Below are 22,765 nucleotides of genomic sequence, written 5' to 3'. Positions count from 1 at the left end.
CAGAGGTTGCAGTGAGCTGAGATGGTTCTACTGCACTCTAGCCTGGGCAACAGAGTGAGACTCCGTCTCAAAAAACAAAACAAAACAAAAACTGGATATAACAGAAGCTGGTGAGGATGTGGAGAAAGCGGTACTCTTGTACACTGTTGGTGGGATTGTAAATCAGTACAGCCACTATGGAAAACAGATGGATGTTTCTCAAAAAGCTAGAAGTTGAAATGGCATATGATCCAGCAATTCCACTACTTGGATATATATCCAAAAGAAAGGAAATCAGTATATTAAAGAGATACCTGCAGTCCCATGTTTATTGCAGCACTATTCTTAATAGCCAAAATTTAGAATCAATGTAAGTACCCATCAATTGATGAATGGGAAAAGAATATGTGGTATATATTGTAGAGATGAACAGAAAACTTCCCCTTCACCCTTGAAAGGCTGACAGAAAAATCAACTGACAAATGACAGATTAATAAGAGAAAAGGCGTAAGAAATTTATTATTAACGTGCACAGGAGAACTACAGAGTGATTGCCCAATATCTCAATGGGGTTAAGAAGCTTATATATGATCTTGAGGTTACAGAAAGATTAGGGTCTTGGATCCTGGCAAAACAAGTTATGGTGGAGAAACAAGTTGTGGGAGGGGGAAAAGAGGAATTTTGTTGAGGGAAATACATGATTACTAGGGAGAATGATTGGATCAGGGAACAGAGATTAATTTGTAAATGATTCTCTTTGGAATTTGAGTATTCCACAATGGAATGTTTTTCAGTGATAAAAAAGAATGGAATTCTGTTATTTGCAGCAACATGGATGGAACTGGAGGTCCTTATGTTAAGTGAAATAAGCCAAGCACAGAAAGACATATATTGCATATTTTTACTCATATATAGGAGTTTAAAAAGTAGATCTCAATGATACAGAGTAGATTGGTGGTTACCAGAGGCTGGGAAGGTCATGCAGGCTGCAGTGTACTGCACACTGCACATTTGATTGTAACCTTGACCTCCTGGGCTCAGGCAGTCCTTTGTCTCAGCCCCCCAAGTAGCTGGGACCACAGGTGCGTGCCATCATGTCTGGCTAATTTTTTATATTATTTGTAGAGATGGGGTCTCCCTATATTGCCTAGGCTGGTATTGAACTCCTGGGCTCAAGCAATACTCTTTCCCTCGGCCTCACAAAGTTCTGGGATTACAGGTGTGAGCCACCATGCCTGATTGAGATTGATTAATAGGTACAAATATACCAGTTAAATAGAATAAATAAGACCTAATGTTTGACAGATTGCTAGGGTGACTATAGTTAACAATCTGTTGTATACTTCAAAATAGTCAGAAGAGAATAATTTGAATGTTACCAGCACAAAGAAAAGAAAGATAAATTTAAGGTAGTAGATATTCCAGCGACCCTGATTTGATCTTTACATATTACATGAAGGTGTCAAATTATCACATATACCCTGAAAATATGTACAGCTATTATATATCAATTTTAAAAAGCAGGGATTGTTGATGTGATGGGACTTTGGTCATTCATCCCTAAGCCATTCATTTTTCAGAAGAGAAAATCGAGACTAACAGAAGAAAGAAAAGGAAATGTTTTATCTAAGCTCATGTGGTTAGTCTATAGCAAAGCCAGGCCTAGAACCTAAGTCTTCATGTTCCTACCTTAATATTCTTTTTTTTTCTTTCAAAGCTTGTTTATTTTTATTTTTAAATTTTTATTTCAATAGGTTTTTGGGAAACAGGTGGTATTTGGTGAATAAGTTCTTTAGTGGTGATTTCTGAGATTTTGGTGCATCCATCCCCCGAGCAGTGTACACGGTACCCAATGTGTACACTGTGTCTTTTATCCCTCACTCCCTTCCCACTCTTTCCTCCTCTGAGTCTCCAAAGTTCATTGTATCATTCTTATGCCTTTGCGTCCTCATAGCTTAGCTCCCACTTACGAGTGAGAACATACTTTTGGTTTTCCATTCCTGAGTTACTTCACTTAGAATAATGATCTCCAATTCCATCCAGATTGCTACAAATACCATTATTTCATTCCTTTTTATGGTGGAGTAGTATTCCATTTTTAAACTTTTTTATTATAATCATTCTTACAGGAAGTAAAGTGATACTGCATTGTGGTTTTGATTTGCATTTCCCTGATCGTTAGTGATATTGAGCATTTTTTTCATGTTTTTTTTTGGCCATTTGTATATCTTCTTTTGAGGATTATCTATTCTTGTCTTTAGCCCACTTTTTTTTTTTTTTTTTTTTTGAGACGGAGTTTTCTCTCTTGTTGCCCAGGCTGGAGTGCAATGGCGCAATCTCGGCTCACTGCAACCTCTGCCTCCCGGGTTAAAGCAATTCTGCCTCTGCCTCCCAAGTAGCTGGGATTACAGGCATAAGCCACCATGCCTGGCTAATTTTTTGTGTTTATTAGAGACAGGGTTTCCCCATGTTGGCCAGGCTGGTCTGGCCTCAGGTGACCAACCCGCCTCGGCCTCCCAAGGTGCTGGGATTGTAGATGTGAGCCACTGCACCTAGCCTTTAGCCTACTTTTTGAAGGGATTTTTTTTTTTCTTGCTGATTCATTTGAATTCCTTGTAGATTCTGGATATTAGTCCTTTGTCAGATGTGTATATTATGAAGATTTTCTGCTACTCTGTGGATTGTCTGTTAATTCTGCTGATTGTTTTTTTGCTGTGCAGAAGCTTTTTACTTTAATTAAGTCCCATCTATTTATCTTTGTTTTTGTTGCACTTGCTTTTGGCTTCTTGGTCATCAAGTCTTTGCCTAAGCCGATGTCTACAAGGGTTTTTCCAATGTTATCTTCTAGAACTTTTATGGTATCAGGTCTTAGATTTAAGTCTTTGATCCATCTTGAGTTGATTTTTGTATAAGGTGAGAGATGAGGATCTAGTTTCATTCTTATGTATACATGTGACTTGCCAATTATCCCAGCACTATTTGTTGAATAGGGTGTCTTTTCCACACTTTATATTTTTGTTGTGCTTTGTCCAAGATCAGTCGACTGTAATTATTTGGCTTTATTTCTGGACTCTTTATTCTGTTTCACAGGTCTGTATGCCTGTTTTTATACTAGTACCATGCTGTTTTGGTGACTGTCGCCTTACAGTATAGTTTGAAGTCAGGTAATGTGATATCTCCAGATTTTTTCTTTTTGCTTAGTTTTGCTTTGGCTATGCAGGCTCTTTTTAGGTTCCATATGAATTTTTTGGTTGTTTTTTTCCAGTTCTGTGAATAATGATGGTGATATTTTAATGGGAATTGCATTGAATTTGTAGATTGCTTTTGGCAGTATGGTCATTTTCTCAATGTTGATTCTACCCATCCGTGAGCATGGGATGTGTTTCCATTTGTTTGTGTCGTCTGTGATTTCTTTCAGCAGTGTTTTGTAGTTTTCCTTGTAGAGGTTTTTCACCTCCTTGGTTAAGTGTATTCCTAAGTTTTTTTTTTATAGCTACTGTAAAAATGGTTGATTTCTTCATTTGATTCTCAGCTTGGTTGCTGTTGGTGTATAGCAGGGCTACTGATTTGTGTACATTAATTTTGTATCCTAAAACTTTGCTGAATTCATTTACCAGTCCTGGGAGCTTTTTGGATAAGTCTTTAGGGTTTTCCAGGTATATGATAATGTCATCAGCAAACAGTGACAGTTTGACTTCCTCTTTACCGATTTGAATGCCCTTTATTTTTTTCTCTTGTCTGATTGCTGTGGCTAGAATTTCCAGTACTATGTTGAATAGAAGTGGTGAAAGTGGGCATCTTTGTCTTTTTCCTGTTCTCAGGGGAAATGCTTTCAACTTTTCCTCATTCAGTATAATGTTGGCTGTGGGTTTGTCAGAGATGGCTTTTATTACCTTAAGGTATGTCCGTTCTATGCCGATTCTTTTGAAGAGATAAATAAGATTGATAGACCATTAGTGAGATTAAGCAAGAAAAGAAGAGAGAAGATCCATATAAGCTCAATTAGAAACGAAGTAGGAGATATTACAACCGATACCACAGAAATACAAAAGATAATTCAAGGCTACTTTGAACACTTTTACACGCATAAACTAGAAAACCTAGAGAAGATGGATGAATTCCTGGAAATATACAACCATCCTAAATTAAACCAGGAAGAAATAGAAAGTCTGAATAGACCAATAACAAGCAGCGAGATTGAAATGGTAATTAAAAAGTTACCAACAACAAAAAAAGTTCAGGACCAGACAGACTCACAGGTGAATTCTATCAGACATTCAAAGAAGAATTGGTACCAATCCTGTTGACCCTATTCCAAAAGATAAAGAGGGAATCTTCCCTAAATTATTCTGTGAAGCCAGTATCACGCTAATACCCAAACCAGGAAACAATATAACAAAAAAATAAAACTACAGATCAATATCTCTGATGAACATAGATACAAAAATCCTCAGTAAAATATTAGCTAACTGAATCCAACAGCATGTCCAAAAAGATAATTCACCATGATCAAGTGGGTTTCATACCAGGGGTGCAGGGATGGTTTAACATACGCCAGTAAATAAATGTGATACACCACATGAACAGAATTAAAGACAAAAATCACATGATCATCTCAGTAGATACAGAAAAAGCATCTGACAAAATCCGGCATCCCTTTATGATTAAAAACCTACCTTAATATTCCTAAATAGAGTGAAGCAACTTCAGACTGGGAAAATGCTTGGTAAATTCTTACTAAATATGTGCCCACAACATGGCAATCTTTTAGCATATATGTTTTGTGGGGGGAGAAGGGGAAGGCATTACAAGTCTCCCTCGGATAACTATCATTTACATTTACAATAATATTTTAACATTTTCATTCAAAACATCTTGGAAATACTTTTTAAGTGAACAAATAGGAAAAAAGAACTTTTCTGGATACCATTTCATACTGAAACCAGTAATTCACTCTGATGCTGAAAGGTAGGCTTTTGTTTGTACATTCCTCCTCTCAGGGGAAGGTCACTGGAAACTGTTACCTACTTAGATGATGTCAGGCACTGATCTAAAGCACTTTGCGTGCTAACTCATTTACTCTTCCCCACAGTACAACAAGGTCATTGCTTGATTGTTTCCTTTTTACTTACGCATAGCCTCAGTAGGTAGAATAGGCCAGTTAGTAACCTGCCTTAGGTCACACAGCTAGCAATGGAGGAGCAGGCTTGGAACCCAGGCCATCTTGTGCAGACAGCCTGCACTCTGTCACTCATTTCACTGCCTCCGTGGTCAGCCGTTTTTCTAGCCTGCTGTACGAATGGTAGGTCTGGACTTTATTCTAGCAGTAGCTTGGTGTAGATTCACAGGCTATAAATTAATTACCTCAGTGTGGGTTGTTTCCTTTCACTCTGGTAAGCTAGGCCTAATCTTTGTTTCCTTTTTTAACTCAAAGATGGTGAAGCCCCAACAGCAATAAAGGGATTTCCAAAGAGCATGGCCACCTTTGCAGATCTGGGCCGGTGCGGTTTTCTGTGCCCCTGCTGAGCCGGATGATCATTGCTGGGCTATCTTATGGTACATTTGCCTTGCAGCATTCTCAGGAAGCAGAGGATACTTCCGACTAATAGGAAACTTTGAGCAAAGGAAAACCTCTCCTGTAGGAAAATTTTGAAAGGTCTCTCTCAAAATGCTGGTCTGTAGTGAGAGCTAAGTAACTACAGTGTGTACAGCTTTAGGCTCCTGCTTTAGAGCTTGTTGACATGCCTAGCATTTAGGGACTCAGCTTTGCCAGACCTCGAAATGAACCCAGGGTAAGGTTTCTATTCAGCCACTATCCTTTTCTGCTGAGTGCATTTCAGGGAGAGGTGGCATTGAGGTAAAGGATCAGGTGCCCTGCAAAATAGCTGTGTGCATGGAAGTGCTTAGCAGTTTGCTTCCTGGCCCTAGGGAGACAATTACCTAACTGATCTCCCCTAAGAATGTTCTAAGAGCCTACCGTGGACATTTAAAGTATAGGGCTGACCCTGGGGAAATTGATTATTTGGGGGCCTCACAGTTTCTATGCTGGAGACTGAAATTATCAAATTAAATTGAATTTCTTTGGAAAAGAGAGCTAAAAACAAACAAAAACCCTGGTATTTCCTCTGTAAAGAAAAAGTCAGTTAACGAAAAAATATACAATGTGTTTAAAAATAAACAGGTGTATATTTTATGAGATATCCCTAATACTTTTTAGTTCACAAGTTGAAAGCTAGCAATGACTTTGTTATACCATCTAGCTCACTCTTCCCTTTTAGTTCCTGTGCCTGTATCCATCCATCCAGCTTTTTCCCTTGCTGAATTTCAAGATACCCCTCTGTCTGCTTGGCACAAGACTTCCCATCCCAGTCCAGTTCCATCCACAAGAACTGCACCTGTCATCACAGTGTAGACCTGCCAAGTTAGTCTTTTATCTGCTAGCAAAGACATGCCCAGCCTCTGCAGGCAGTGTTTATTTCAGTGTAGAAAATCTCTGGATTTTGCTTCGCTTTTGGGAGTGGAAGGTGGATATGTGCAGAAAATGCTTGCCTTAATTATCTCAAAATGTGATAGAATGCATAAAATTCTATATGTTGCATTGACATTTATACATAGATTCCTATATACCTATTAAAATGTGCGTGTATGTATTTCATTGGATACAGGGATCAATACACATTTTAATAGGATAGAGGATATGTATATGTGTGTATATGTATATAGATAAACATGTACATATATGTATATATATGTGTGTGTGTGTGTGTGTGTGTGTATAAAACAGAGATATTTTTAAGAGGCATCCAGAGCATAATTTTTAAAAGTCAGAATCAAGAACAGGAAATGGAGAAAATCAGAATGATAAATAAAATAATTAGTTCATGGATTAAATGTAAAAGAAGTGTGTTTTTGGGAACGTGGTAGCAGATGACAATTGAATAGGAATGAGTTATAACAAAAGATCTGTTTATTGAGTTACCACTCCATGCCAGGTGTACTATATTAAGCACTTTGCATATATTATTTCATTTAATTCTGATTGAAATTCTGAGTGGTAGGTATGACCAGTGTCTTTATATTGCTAAGTATAAACAGACACAAAGTTTAAATAATTTGGCCAAGATTATATAGCAGTTAAATCATGAGATTCAAACCCAGTTCTCTGACCTTGCCTTCCTTCTCCTCTTATTCAAAAGTAAGAGAGCGGAATTGAAGATTGCTGTGTCTCCTTTCACCCCCTTTTCATCCATCTCAAGAACTTGAACTGCACTTCAGGTAGCACTTTAATTGATAGGCATATGGATCACCCAAAATGATGGTGATTCTGGAACAAAGAGTGGAAAAAGACGCAGGGAAACTTGATGACAAGGGCTCTTGGGGGGTTGGGGTGGGAAGTAGCACATCATCTCTGTCAAGCTGTGTCATCTCTGAAGCACCTTGCCTCTTGACTCTAGAATAAAGAATGAGAGATATGCTGTGAGGGCCAGATGGCTGGGGAGCCTGCAGACAATGAGAGGAAACAGGCTCATTTAACCTTGTCAGATTACAGCTTCTTGTGTTCACCACGGAAGTAAATGATCTTCTGCAGGAGACCCCGTGTCAGGCAAAGAAAGTAGATTGATACCTGTCGTGGACTGATTGTGGACATGAGCATTTGGGTAGAACAGATTAATGATAAGCTATGGCAAAGGTGAAGAAGGTGAATGAACTAATGGCGGATAAAGGGACAAAACTGCCATTTTGGCTTTTTCAGCTTACATTTCAGCACAAATTGAGAGACTTGAAAGTCATGTAGTTGCAGTGCTGAGCAAGAATGCTCAGAAGCAATCCACTTTAAATCAGTGAAGACCTAAGGACTAGGCATTCAGAAAACTTGTGACTTACCTAGGAAACTTTGCTAGGTAAGGATGGAGTGAAGACTAGAATTTAAATTTCCACCACTCTGCCCTAGCGTCATTCTGCCTCTCATAAGGTTTGCCTGGGAAGGTGGATAGCAGCAGGGTGTAACGGTTGATATTTTCATTTTAACAGACACACAGAAGTGGGTCAGGTAGATAAGAAAGAGAGAGTGGGGAGAGGGAAAGAGAAAAGAAAAAGGAAAAGAAAGAGGGAGGAGGAAGACTGCAACCTTCTTTGGAGGAAACATTTTTTCTTTTTCCAATTGGCCGTGGGTTAGTCCAGATTTGTCCAGCCTAGAACATAGACCAGTACTTAGCACATTTATATTTTATTTGTGTGATCATTTATTGTCTTCTTTCTCTTTAGAATAGAAGCATCACAAAGGCAGGAACCATATCTGTGTTTTTGTATACTACTGTATACAAAATGCCAGCATAAATACTTAGAAAATATTTGTCAAATGCACATAAGATCCAAGGAATGAATGAATTAACTGCCTGCGTCAGAATTATCTGGGAACTTGTTTAAAATGATACATTCCAAGCACCACCCAGACTAACTGAATTAGAATCTCTAGAGGAGGGACCTGGAGGACAGCTGGCAGGACTTGGGGTGAATGACACAGGCTGGCTTTTCCCAATTCTCAGTGGTCTCCATGGCTTTTTGCTCAGGAGAGTTACCCTCCCTTTTAGGCCACAGTAGTTAATGCTGCGGTGGAAAATCTCGTCCTGTGAACTTAGAGACACTGAGGTGGGGATGGACCATTGGCTGTTGACCTTGAAGAGAGCCTTACTTCCCTGTGTTTTCTTAAAGTCTTGGCAACAGGTGGCCAGAAAGGCGGGTGGAAGGGCAGGATGCCAGTTTACATGGCCCCTGCAACTGTTTAGGGGAACAGGTGGCTGAGGAGGGATTGACTGAGATCTAGGAAGCAGGAGGCCAAGACCCACTCGGTTGCTATTCCATATTCCTAAACAAAATATACAGAAACCAAGAATGTAAAAAAAAAAAAAAAAGTTTTATCTGTCATAAGGAATTAGGAAGGACTTTGTAAGAGTCAATATGGTAAAAAGAATATACTTTAGGATCAAAAAAAAACTAAAAATGTTACAGGTATTACTGTAACACATGCCAACTGCCTAGGTTTATCTTCTTAAGCCCAGATAATCCCCTTTTGCCAAAAAAAAAAAAAAACAAAAACAAACAAACAAAAAAACTGTTTACCACCAGATATATTTTTGAAGACTTAGAGCAGGTGTTGGTTTGGCAATCTTTCTATCTAGGAGTAGACTGCCATAAAGTTTCATATTCCTTCTTCAGCCTCTACCATCACTGTATCTATCCTCCTGTGACATCATTGTAATTCTTAACAAGCACTTAGCCAATTTCAAGCTTTGACATCTTTCGATTTCCCACAGGTTTAATGGCGTTGGTGTGGAATTACTATGCTTTTGCTGTGTGGAAATCTGGAGGCATTTTTGAGTGTGATAATAGGGCATAGGGAAATTCCTGACGCATGAAGTGTTTTATATACAGAATATGCAATTCAAAAGAAGAGGAGGACTTATTGGATAGGAAGAATCTAGGCATCTTGAGCAAAGGCTTTTAGGTCTGCAAGATTGATGGAAGGGCCTTGTTTATTGTTCCTTTGCCAGATTTTTGTTCCCTGCAGGTAAACATGAGACAAGTTTGAAGCTTAGGGCAGCTGGAAACCTGGGTCTCTGCCCCCAGCTCCCAGCCCCAGTATTCCTTGGCTATCCTCTCTGCTTCTGTCAAATAATAATGAAGGAACTCACTGGGCATTGGTAACTGGGTCCTTGCCAAAGTATCTTTGTTTTAAATATGATATGGGCCTCGAGTATAGCTTCTGGCCCTTCTGCCTTGCAAGATATAGGTCCAAACCACTTCCTCAGCCCTCATTCCCAATTCCGTCCCCACCTCCCTTATTCCCAGAAGATAAACCTTCCCTGCATCTCCACTGAGATCAGTGTCACCCAGTTTTTATCCGGTTATTGCCTTCTAGCCTGGGAAACAGCTCATAACACACTCTACTTTCCAAAATAGAATGTCTCCCCCTGTTCATTCTTTCTCTTTCTTCCTATCTTAGAGCAAGAAGTGGTTGTTTTTTTTTGTTTGTTTTTTTGAGACGGTGTCTCACTCTGTTACCCAGGCTGGAGTGCACTGCCGCGATCTTGGCTCATTGCAACCTCCGCCTCCTGGGTTCAAGCAATTCTCCTGCCTCAGCCTCCCGACTAGCTGGGATGACAGGTGCCCACCACCATGCCTGGCTTATTTTTGTATTTTTGTGGAGATAGGGTTTCACCATGTTGGCCAGGCTGGTCTCGAACTCCTCACCTCAGGTGATCCGCCCACCTCGGCCTCCCAGAGTGCTGGGATTACAGGCGTGAGCCACTGCACCCGGCCGGTGGGTTACTTTTAAAAGGCAGAATAGATATGCTTCCTACTTGGCATCATGTCTCTGGGTAATTTGTACTGTTTCCCACCATCAGTTTCTCTCTTTCCACTGGATTCTTTTCCCCTAGCACAAATATGTGTGAGCCTCTCTTTTTCGTAAAAAACAAAATGAACACAAAATCTTTTATTGATCCTGTTGTTTATTTAGACAATCTCCCATTACATCAACCAGACCAGCCCTTATCATCCATCCAGTCAACCTTCCAACTATCCTTCCATTCAGTCTTCTAGTCATCCCTCCCTTTCTCTCTCCGTCTCTCTGTCCAACATTAACTGAATGCCTACAATAATCTTATTTTACACATTAGAAAACTAATCCCCAAGGAATCAAGAAAAGCAACCAAGGTCGCATAGCCCAGCTATCTAGTTTAAAGGGGTTTTGCCTTTAAACTAAATGGTAAGGTCCCTGTTGACTTCCTAAATCCCAAACCCGCTTGATACTTTTTATTCTCATCTTACCTGACCTTCTTAGGGGAAGAGCATGAATAGGAGAAAAGCACAGGAGAGGTTTTTAAAACTATGAAATGCATATTTGTATTTTAATTTTTTGGTGATCTGTCAGACTAAAAACTGTTTTGTTCCACTGTGACAGGCCCACTGAGCTACTAGCATGTCCAAAAAGTACTTTTAAAATCTAAATTTGTTTATGAGAGCTCTGCTGTTTACATTGTAGGTATGCACCAGGGAAAAGAATTCAAAGTGACACCGAATATGTGCGCATTAAATAACACCATCTGCCCATTTGGATCTGTGCAGCTCTTTTAAAATACTGTGAGGTAATCGCCTAAAGCCTGACATGATTCAGAATAAGGGAAAGATTTTAATGTTAAGACCCTAGATGAGGACACTATGTTTGAAGTTTCAGAAGGTTTTGAGTTATTCCCTTCTTTCTTTACTAGTTGTTCATTCAATATTTATTAGAAGGACAGGGTCCTTTTTTATTCTAGTGTCCCTTGTACACAGCAGAGGTCCATTTTTGTACTTGTGTTCTCTGTACACCCAGGGGCTGTAATATTGCAGGGATATGACAGACCTGAGAAGGCCCTCCTTTTCCTCCCCGAACAGCTGCATGAATAACCCAGTCTTCACTGAGGTCTGTTATTACTGCATTAGAAATACTGGGTCGAAGGTCTATCACCTATTACAAAGCAAATGTCCAGTTAATACAAGTCATTTTTACCTTAGGATGAGTAATCTTGTCCCAGTTGATAGACTACTTCTGGATTGGTTTTTATAACTAGGAAAGCGCAAAGGGACAGTGTCAGAGGGCACTTGGAAGTAAAGATTTGAAAAAAGGAATGATAGGCTACATCTGTCTGTTTACATGAAGCAAGGGAGCTATAAAAAGCCTTGTTACGGGGCCTTGGTAAGATAGTGACAGAGAGCAGGGGCTTCTGGCTGAGTGACTATTTAATTAGCTATGAGACTTTGGTCAGGTCATTCTACGTTGATGGGTAGTTCTCATTCTGCAGCTGTAAGTGGACTCTATGTAGACCTTTAAGGTCCTTTGTAGCACTGACACTTTATGGTTCTGCTGGAAGAACTGAGAAATCTGAAGAAAGCCAGGGTTTGTGTGTGTGTGATGGGTACAGGCATGTCAGGAGCCTGTGAGAGGTATTATGGATCTGTGACATAGACTTGTAGTGGCAGGGGCCAAGTCTGTAATCCTGGAGCACTGCTTATGGTTGGTGTGGAACATGTAGTGCTGTGTGATGGAATCAGTGAACTTAGGACTGGCAGGTGCTCCAGCAGCACAATATGGAAAGCAGAAAAATGACTTGGGGCAAATAATTTTCTGGGTCCTTTGGAGTCTTCTCTTCTAATAAAGGCAAAGCCATGAATCTATTGAGAGCCTTGTTTAGTGGTCAGGACTGTACAGTGAGCAGTACCCTTTGTCATGATGATTTCCAGTACTTTCTACCAACGGTCTAGTAACAGGCAAAATGCTGTACTAACCTGAATTGTAGACTGGCATAAAGAGGGGTGCCTCATGGTAGCATGTGAGGTGTGCTGCCCGTGGAAGGGATGTGCATCGTTAACATAATAAATGGCAGCTTTGCTATTACTTTTGACAACCAACTGCAGCAGGCACTGACTTAGGTGTTTTACATGGGGTTAGTATGAAAATTGAGGACCCTTGAGATAAACAATAAATACGATTTCCACTTACAGTTGAAGAAACTAATGTTCAGATAATAACTCACCTTCTAGATCCCTTCTAGACTCCCTTCTAGATCCATGGTGTGTAAATTTATCATTCCTGAACTTTCTTCCTTTATGCAAAATCCCATTCCTAGTCATTCCAAATGTTACAGATTAGTCTTGTCCCTTCTTAACTTTCTAGTATATTCTCCCCTCTCTGCCCAGAGAAAATACTTGGATGTTTTAACATGTGATAATTCACGATAGGTTGAGCACTTTAAAATCTGAAAATCCGAAATCTTAAGTGCTCCAAAATCTGAAACTTTTTGAGTGCTGACATGACACTCAAAGGACGTGCTCATTGGAGCATTTTGGATTTTGGATTTTTGGATTAGGGATGCTCAACCAGTGTGATACACATATTCCAAAATGTAAAAATACTCAAAATCCAAAACATTTCTGGTTCCAGGCATTTCATTTAAGGGCTACTCAACCTATAGTCAAAAAGAGTAACTCCCTGGGATTAAATCAAGGTGTCCTGTTATAGGATTGGAAACGTTTCATTGGATTGATACTTCCTTCTGGTCGTTCATAAATGTTCCTTATATCTTTTTAGAAATCTTTAATAGAACAAAAGAGAGAAAACATCAGTTTTAAAATTATAGCCCAAAGTCCATTCCAGAGTAGATAATCTTGTTTTTATGGAGTAAGTAAGGATAAAAGTAATTCTATGTTAATTGCACATTTTATGTTATAAAAATGTAGCTATCCTATGAGACTCTGGGATATGATTGATTCTTAAATTTCTTCTGTGGAATGATTTGTGACTGCCTAAGGAAACCCCCAATCAGGGAGGAGAGAAAAAGATGTGGGAGAGAGCCACTTTGAGCAGTGGTAGGAAGTGTTCACTGTAGAGAGGCAAAGAGCCCAGGTAAGAAGTGTTGGGGGAGGTCACTGCTTTTCCAGTGCTTAGGAAGTCCTGACTTCAGTCTAATCATATAAGCATCATTGTTCTTTCGTTACTGAAAGTTATTTCTTTTCCCTTTTGTAATTCACAGTACATAACAATTAGTAGGCTTGTGAACTAGTAAACATTAATGGTGTACAACAGATGCTTGTGTTTATAAAGCACTTCTCTGCAAGTGGGATAATGCTGAACCTCAGTGGCTGGGTGCTATCCATGTGGGAAATGGGATACATCTCATTCTTTTGTTCTGTAAAACCAGTATTTCCTTAAGGAGGTCTTACCAAACACCTCCGCCACCTCCCCTCCCCGATTTTGCTCGTAAGCATTTTACACAGGTATGGTTTTTATCAGAATATAAAGTGCAAAGAACTGGAATATTTCATAAGCCATATTTCAAAAACTGAGTTATTTATATACATTTCTGGAATTGTCTTTCATCTATGGTGATTTTGTTATTTGAATATTATATACAAATTTGGAGAAAAATTATATTGAGCAGTTCTTAACAGTGTTCTTTTATCCATGATTGATATTATAGTTTTTTGAAACCAGTATTAAGCAGAGAAAACCACACTGAGAATTTTAAATGTTATTATTAATTTTACTAAAAACTAATTTTTAGAATAAACAGTTTTTGAAATAAAATGTACTTAAGGTGGATAGAATTAGTAAATGTAACATGTTTTGTGGGCATGTGTACAGAAGTCATAAATGATAACAGGGACCATAAACACGCTTATTTTTCTGTTTTAGATATTTGAATGGTGGTATTTTCGCAAGTATGGAACTTCATTCATTGAACAAGTCTCAGTAAGCCACTTGCGCCCCCTTCTGGGAGGGGTTGACAACAACTCTTCCAACAATTCTAATTCCAGTAACGGGGACTCCGATTCTAATAGGCAAAGTGTCTCAGGTATGGAATTTCCTTCAGCTTGCAATATTATTTGCTCGCTCTTACTAAATTATTATTGTTACTCATGCTAAGAGAGTAAGAATGCTGTTATTTAAACATTAGGCTTCAGAGAAAAATGCAGTTCTCCCATGGAGTTGACAACCTGTATCAGAGAAGGAGGGTATAAATATCCTAGGGAAAGGAAATGCTTATCTTATGAATTTTACCCTCTTTTTTTTTTCATGTGAGAGTTTTGCCCTGTCACCCAGGCTGGAGTGCAGTGGCATGATCTCAGCTTGCTGCAGGCTTCACCTCTTACGCTCGGGTGATCCTCCTACTTCTCAGCCTAGCAAGTAGCTGAGACCACAGGTGTGCACCACCATGCCTAGCTAATTTTTGTACCTCTTGTAGAGATGGGGTTTCGCTATGTTGTCTAGGCTGGTCTCAAACTCCTGGGCTCAAGTGATCTGCCCGCCTCGGCCTCCCAAAGTGCTGGGACTACAGGCATGAGCCACTGTGCCGGGCTTTTCACATTTGACTTAACCAACAGTCACTTAGGTCAGTGTTCCCAACCTGATGCTATAGCTTCCTTGTCCATAGTTTCTCAAAACTCAGTGAATAGATTCATTTTCTTCCACGATAATGGCAGAATCTTGTGTCTAACTAGATCTGATCACATCACTCCTCTACTTAAAAGGTATCATTGGTTCCCATTCCACTGAAGATAAGACCCAGGTTCGGATTCCTTAGCACAGCATGAGCTGCTAGCCAACTTTGGCTTCTGTCACAATCCAGTCCCTTTCCCATATGTCCTATTTTCTAGTCACATGAAGCCAATTTTTATTTCTTGAACATGCCGTGTTTCTCATGACACTCTGCCTACAAGTCTCCCTTTTCCCTTATTCATCTGTCCAAATCACTATCCAAATCAAATGTCACCTCCTGAGAAGCCTTCTCTGATAGTCTGTACACTATCTCTCTACTTCTGTTAATCTTTAATATTTTTACCTTTAGCAACACTTATCAAATTACATTGTGATTTTTTAAAGTATGGCTTTATTGTAGTATCTCTAGCATCTTGCAGTGTCTACTATTTCTTTGAAACAAAGCTGCTGTTACAGCACTAAGAATAGCATCAACATTCATATAAAGAATAAGGCTTAATCAAGGCATCCACTAAGAGAGACAGCAAAATAATAGTGAAAATGGGAAGGGTATGAACTCTTCATTGCATTGAGAAATGATGTCAAGAGATTTAGATCAAGTAGAGAGAGAAGGGAAACTTCAATGAAAATATAAATGTATTCACTATAAAAAATGGTCTCAGATGAGGATGGTTTCTGTTTTCAATCTGTTAATTTTCTACAATGTTCTTTGTCATTCAAAGGCTATAGTAACTCAAGTCAGACAAGAGCACAATTAATCTGTGGGATATACACAGGAGATGCAAAGTGGTAGCAGTTATCCACCACTGCTCATGCCTGGCGACTGAATGATCAAGATTCTTCGTTAGAATAATAAATAGCATTTATTATAGTAGCTGGTTAAAGTAATGTTTTGCTTTGCTGAGGTCTCTTTTCCTTTCATAAAGTGAATGAGTTTACAAAGTCTCGGACAATTTTGTTACCTGGCTGGGCAATGCCATCTTTTATACATGTACCCTTTAGTCATAAAATAAATTGTACCAAGAGGTGCCCAGTACTACTCATAGCAGGCTGGCAGAGTCTATTAAAAGAGTATTGACTTAAAATCTGGAACAAAATTTATATATACACTGATCCTTGATTCGTACAACCTGGTTAGACAGTTACGAAATGTGGGTTGGTTATTCTAGACAGGAAGGAAAACACCTAATGTGGCTTTTTAAATTTCTTCTTCTTTATCCTTCAAGTTTTAGAACTGGTGGCTCTCTCCTTGAAGGAGCAAATTACTTTTCCCAGCTTGGGTCGGGATCTCCTCCTTTGTTTTCCTTAGATTTGTATGTTTTCCTCATACAACCAGAGCACTTATCCCTTTGTCTCCTTTGATAGACAGAGTTTTCCATGGGGATAAGAACTTTGCCTTTTAAAAAAATCATATTCATAAAAACCTACACAAGACTAGGTTCATAAGAAGTACTTAGGTAATGTTTACTCAGTTGACAGAGAGACTGAGCTAGGAAATTCTTCCCACTTGTTTTATAAGAGGAGAAAGTACAGGCCTTGCATGTACTCATGTGTTAATTCATTGAGTTTCAAAGAAATAGGACACTGCAAGAGGCTAGAAATAAAGCCATGCCTTAAAAATTACAATGCAATTTTATAAGTGTTGCTAAAGGTAAAAATATTAAAGATTAACAGAAGTAGAGAGATAGTGTACAGACTATCAGAGGAGGCTACTCAGGAGGTGGCATTTGATTTGGATAGTGATTTGGACGGATGAATAAGGGAAAAGGGAGACTTGTAGGCAGAGTGTCATGAGAAACACGGCATGTTCAAGAAATAAAAATTGGCTTCAAGTGACTAGAAAACAGGACATATGGGAAAGGGACTGGATTGTGACAGAAGCCAAAGTTGGCTAGCAGCTCGTGCTGTGCTAAGGAATCCGAACCTGGGTCTTATCTTCAGTGGAATGGGAACCAATGATACCTTTTAAGCAGAGGAGTGATGTGATCAGATCTAGTCAGACACAAGATTCTGCAATTATCATGGAAGAAATGAATTCATTAACTGAGGATAACCTGTGTAAATTCTCACTTTTGTTTGTATTTTTTACTTGGCTAAGACTGAGCTTTTGGATATTATTACTAATTCAATGATAATATTATCTACTAGTATTCATTTGATATTAATATCTACTAGTATTTACTGAGTGCCTACTATGCATTCTATATGTCCATTCATTTCTTGTATAATAGATAGCTGCATTTATTATCTGATATCATAACAGTGTTCAAATAGTTATCCTTAGAAAAATGGAAATTCCCTTGTCTAAGTATATTTAGGTCTCCGTCTGCCCACTTCTTGACATTTGGGCTTCTGATATTTGGCTGACTCAGCTAAACAAACATGTGTGCTAGCTTGGAAGTGCCAGATACCACTGGAATAATCCCATTGTCTATTTCTGTTTTTTTGTGGTGATTTTTATTTTTGAATAAGAAAAATACTAAAAAGGTACGTTGTCTGAATTTATCTCTACTTTTAATCACTTTCTATTTCATAGTCTCATTTCAAATGCTAAGTATCAAGAAGGTCCAAAGCTGAGGGTTATCAGTGTATTTTCTTAAACTTGTTTAAAAATTCCCATTGCCTTCATAATAATAAAATGACTATTGGCCTTAATAACAGAAAGGTGAATCTGTTGACTTTCTTGGAGCATCATAAGACAGCCCTTTGCTGAATTGTACATGAAATATAACATGGCTCACAAAGTCTCATGGATGTTGGCAAAGGCAGTGTAATGGTATTTTATTGAATATTTGAGAAAATCATTGAAAATAAGAATAAATGGAAAATATCAGTTATAAACATTGTTCTATATGAAAATTCAGTGTAACTCTTTCCTTAAGGAATAATTTGTTTTGAATAAAAGCTGAAAAACATGGCCTACCTAAGAACAACTTGGGATGGGGGTGGTGGAGTGAGGAGTGAGAAAGGTTGTTATGGTTACAGGCAGATTGTACATATATTTTTAAACTTCTGGATTTGTACAAAGTGGCCTGAATGCAGACTTGCTCAAAATTTGCAGTGATCTTTATCTGTGGGCAGTGGAGAAATGTAGTTAATTATACAGTTTCTTACTTCAGTCAAACTTCAGATTGTTTGGCTGAAGTTAGCATTTGTGTCCATTCCACTGGTTTTGCTTTATTTGGGAGCTAAACTGCTGTTTTCCTCTCAGATATGCAATTTCTGATAAACTCTGCTTATATATTCTGCCACATCACCATGTTTCTCACTACCATTTCTTAATTCAGCTTAGTTTATGAGCTGATGATGAATAGGGATTTGAAAGGTCTCAGTAACATTCTGAATTTGGGTTTATGGGAACATCTGTTTGATAATTTGCCTTGTTCTCAAATAAGATTTCATAAAGACAAAGGTTTGCAGTGTTTACCTTCTTCAGGATAATGCGAAAAGTGGAGAGTGCTCTGTCATGTGAAAAACATCCCTGCCAAAGTCAAGTTTAAATTATCTGAGATACTTTAATAGCCTCTTGCGTAGAACTGGATCTTTAAACAAACTGGATAGTCACTTGGCTTCCTGTCACAAATCATCTCCTTTTAATCTCTTTTAATCTTCATAAGATATATACATGTATATTCCAAATTCTAAATAATTTTAATAATTCTATATAAATGTATATATTCTAAATTCTGAATTAAATTTTATTACATGGCTAGAAGCAATTTAAGCGCTGATTAAATTCAGATAATAAAGAAAAACAATGGCGATGTAGAAATTCAGGTAGAGTAAAAAAAATATATTCAAGACCTTCATAGATCCCAAATTTTCATAACACTAGAGCAAATAATTTTCTCCATAGGAAGCCATTTCGTTCCAATAATAATAACTAACACTCTTAGTGTCTGCTATCAGCTTTGTATGATATTATCTCTTGTGATCCTCACAGTAGCCCCAGAAAGCAGATATTATTATTTCTCTTTTATAGTTAAGGGAGCTGAGGCATAGCAAGGTGAAGTAATCTGTCCAGGGTCACATGGCGGATAACCTGGGTCGTCTTACTTCACAATTCAAGTTCTTAAGCACTTTAAAAAATTCAATTGACCTTGTCCAGAACCTCTGTGAGGTCTGTAAACCAAGATTAACCTAATTATCAAGCAATTAAAATAATAATTTTAGTAAAATTCTATACTACAGTGGATGACATTATTTCTGAAGTGACATTAACCTAAACTTACTGTAGGAACAAGTCAGTGGCAGGATTGCCAGTGGTTGACAGCTGGGGCTCTGGGGTCAGACAGATGTGGTCCTAATCTTCTGTGTGTGACCTTGGGCAAGTTGTTTAACTTTCCTACGTCTTAGTATCTTAACCTGCAAACATGGGAATAGCAGTGATGTCTACCGCATAGAGTCACTTGAGCATTAAATGAGGTCGTGTGGAAATGTCAAGTCAGAGGACAGCCATTTGGCAGTGTGCCCAGATGAACTGATTTCTCTACGAGTATGATTGTGGAGAATGGCAGTCACTTGGAGGTATGGCTTTGTGGTCAGCCAGGCTTACTCACTAGCTGAGTGACTCTTTTATATCCAGGCCATTCAGTGCTTGCCTTTCAAATATATTCCTCAGCAAAACTGCAAAGTGCTACATGTCAAGGACCTTTCGGGCTGCTCTCTAATAGTCTCAATGCGGGTAAACTCACCACAATCTAATGGATGTGTTGAAAGTGATTATCTTAGCCAATGTTTTTCACATCTTTTTAAAATCCTTTGCCAGTAAAATTTGTGCTCTAGTACAAATTAGATCTCCAGTTAAATGATGATAATACCTAAAACAGTTTTAGTAGCTAGGGAATACTTATTTAGTAAAGTTATTTCACAATTTCCACATTATTTGGTAGGATTGGTTGACTTAGGTGAAAACTGACCAATGAGAAGTGTATGACAGAAGCTGCTACAGATTTAACCATCTCAACAGTATTCTTGAAGAAAGTAGTACATTATCTTAAATAACAGGCCAAAATAATGGTCTTAAAATTCACATGTACTTATATCTTTTGTTATTTCATAAATAATTTGAGATAGTAACATATTTGAATTGAAAGCTACCTACATATTTTTGTGCCTTTACTTCTAATCATTGTTTCAAAATAGCATTTTAAAGTTATGAAAGAGTTAAAGCTTAATTATTTAAGAATATGAATATTTTTACTCATAATGATTGCTTTAAATTGATCTGAATAATGTAGAGAATAGGGTATTCATTTCTGAGCTATCAAAGCTGATAAACATATGCACAATCACTTGTCAGAAATTGACTGATTTGGGGTTAATTTTATAATACAAGCCAATGAAACTTTAGCTAGCACCCTTTTTTGTTGTACTTTGGAACTAAAGTGTTTAAAAGTGTTAAAAAGTTCCTAATGTTTTTCCAGAGGAGTTTTTAAAAACTGTTTCTCTAGTGAAAAGTCTAACTGATGGACTCACAATATTTCCAAAATATGATGTTGCAGGATTTAACAGGTTTGTTGCATATAATGGATAAGAGTTGGGCAGTCTGGACACCAGGCCTTAATCTCATTTACCATAGACCTTATGGAAATTAGCTTTTCTGTTTTTACTTTTGTAAAAAGGATGTAATATATACCTCTAACTAATGTATGTAAGGAATATAGATAAATTGAGCTTTAGGCCCCTTTACAGAAAGGATCAATGAAAATCAAGCTCATAACAACAACAAAAGTTGCGGCTACTGCTGTTTGTAATAACGTTGTCATGCTTGTCCATACTTTAGATTCTGGGAAGAAGTGTTAACATTTTGAAACCTTTCTGGGCCATGAATTAGCAATTTATAACTTTTGAAGTCCCTATGACGAGGAATGTTCTATCTTTTTTTTTAATTTTAGAAAAAAGTTTTCAGAGTTAAATTGGGTGTAGAATAATATTTTCTTTCTGTGTGATTAAAAGTCCTGTGACTGTAGAGCTTTTTGTTTTGTTTTATGAGAATTGAGTTCTCTTCCCTTGAATATTGTGACAAAGGGAAAAGTCTGTGGTTCTCTCAGAATATTTATTCCCTCTGTAGAGCTTCTTCAGGTGGGTGCCAGTTAGTTCAATACCCTTTTCACTTTTCTGCCAAGGCTAAACATTCCTCTAAGACATAAGCTGTTATCTTTTTTTTTGTAACCCATGGCCTAATTGAGAGATTAATGCATAATTAGCTACTCAATACATGTTTAAACCACACAGTCTTATGAGTGATAGGATGGGCATTGTAGAAGAGTGGTTGAGTATGAAAATACATGAAATAAGTATGATTGCGATGATAGGTTTTAGTAGGGAGTAGTGAGAGGGAGGGCTAAAAAAAAGGATTAGAGCTTGCTTTTAGAAGTACTTAGCTGTAGATAGTAAACATTATTCTTTAGGTTCTTTGTCTCTCACACAGAAACTTGTAATTATCTCATTATGACAAAGTAGGGAATCTCTTCCGCAGACTTTGGGAATTAAACAAGTGTTATTCCAATATTTGCTGCTGCCCTTTTTCTTGAATTTCATTCTTGTATGTGTGCTGAGGATGGAACATTTCTGTCAGCACTTGTGAGTAGAGACTGCACTGTGAATTGCTGCGTATGGAACTATAGAGAGCATGTTTGTTGTATTAAGGGCATATTTTTAACTATATTATTAATGATATTAGCAAGTTCGTGGTGAAGTCCCAATCAACTTCTAGTGAATCTTGAGGGCATTAAAATTGTTGATGTTAATGAAGAATGGAAAATTCCTTTTGGAGGTAAAATTTTAAATCTGATTTGAAATAAAGAATTTATTCGTTAAAGGAACAAATAAGAAACTCTTACCCTCTGGAGATCTGAGTATTTCTTGACTTAAATCTTCATATTCTAATATGCTTGGTATTTGTGTCCTTCGTCCCTATCACTAAAACATCAGGCAGCCTGATACTTATGAGGTATGTTCCCTGGAGTGATTCCAGACTGAGTTTTTGCAGTCAAGGTAAGATTATGGAACAGAGGGACAAAGAAGAAATTAACATAGCTGTGGCCTAATCTCAAAGCAAAACTTTGACATGTGTTCATGTTTGACCTCTAGATTGCTTGTTTCTTAAAAGAAAAATATACCTGGCTTGCACCTTCAATTTAAGGGCATAACTAGTGAAGACATTTCTTAGGTACTTCTTCATTACATGTTTTATTCTCACTTAGAACAGTTTACATCTGATGCAATTACTTAGATCCTTTTTTCTAAGTTTTAGGGATAACTAAACTGAATTCAGCACACATACACGACAACGATGTTAACACAGATTTCTTTTTAAGCTCAGTTCTCTAATGGAAGTCATAAAAGCAGTATTTCACAATGTTTGCTGCACCCCCTACTGGCTATATTGTGACACTTCCTAAATAAAGAGCATCTTTAGATACTGCTCAGTGAATACATGATTTCTCTTTGGAGTTATTTTTTGTTTAGAAATCATTTCAATTGCATCTGATATATAATAGAGTTGAAATTTTAATTGAAAACAGTTTTCTTTGTAATTTGTCAATTGATGTTTAAACAGTGCTTAACCTTTCAGTTAGTATAATAATGTATTTGTTGGAGACAAAATATTTGCCATAGCCTTTTTACTAATATTTCAGAGGAAATTAAGTGGAGGAGAAACATCTCCCCAAATGTTCTTCTTTTATAGTAAATAATTCTACCACGAGGATTCTTATCCATAAATCTATATTCATGTTTATTTTA

The 22,765-nt window shown here is 37.8% G+C and overlaps 1 protein-coding gene across 14 annotated transcripts in view; it reads left to right on the top strand.

Moving 5' to 3' along the window:
* The window catches only part of LOC105475562 (suppression of tumorigenicity 7), a 272,359-nt gene that overhangs the window by 143,921 nt on the left and 105,673 nt on the right, over nt 1-22,765 (top strand). For all 14 annotated transcript variants that reach the window (XM_071094580.1, XM_071094579.1, XM_011731020.3 and 11 more), the window contains one exon: nt 14,213-14,372. In XM_071094580.1, coding sequence (XP_070950681.1) covers nt 14,213-14,372 — 160 coding nt within the window. The remainder of the gene's footprint in view (nt 1-14,212; nt 14,373-22,765) is intronic.

The sequence above is a fragment of the Macaca nemestrina genome, chromosome 4 (genome assembly GCF_043159975.1).
Source record: "Macaca nemestrina isolate mMacNem1 chromosome 4, mMacNem.hap1, whole genome shotgun sequence".
Classification (NCBI taxonomy): Eukaryota; Metazoa; Chordata; class Mammalia; order Primates; family Cercopithecidae; genus Macaca; species Macaca nemestrina.
The sequence above is the reverse complement of the archived record's forward strand: the minus strand, read 5'-3'. Positions and strand labels throughout refer to the sequence as shown.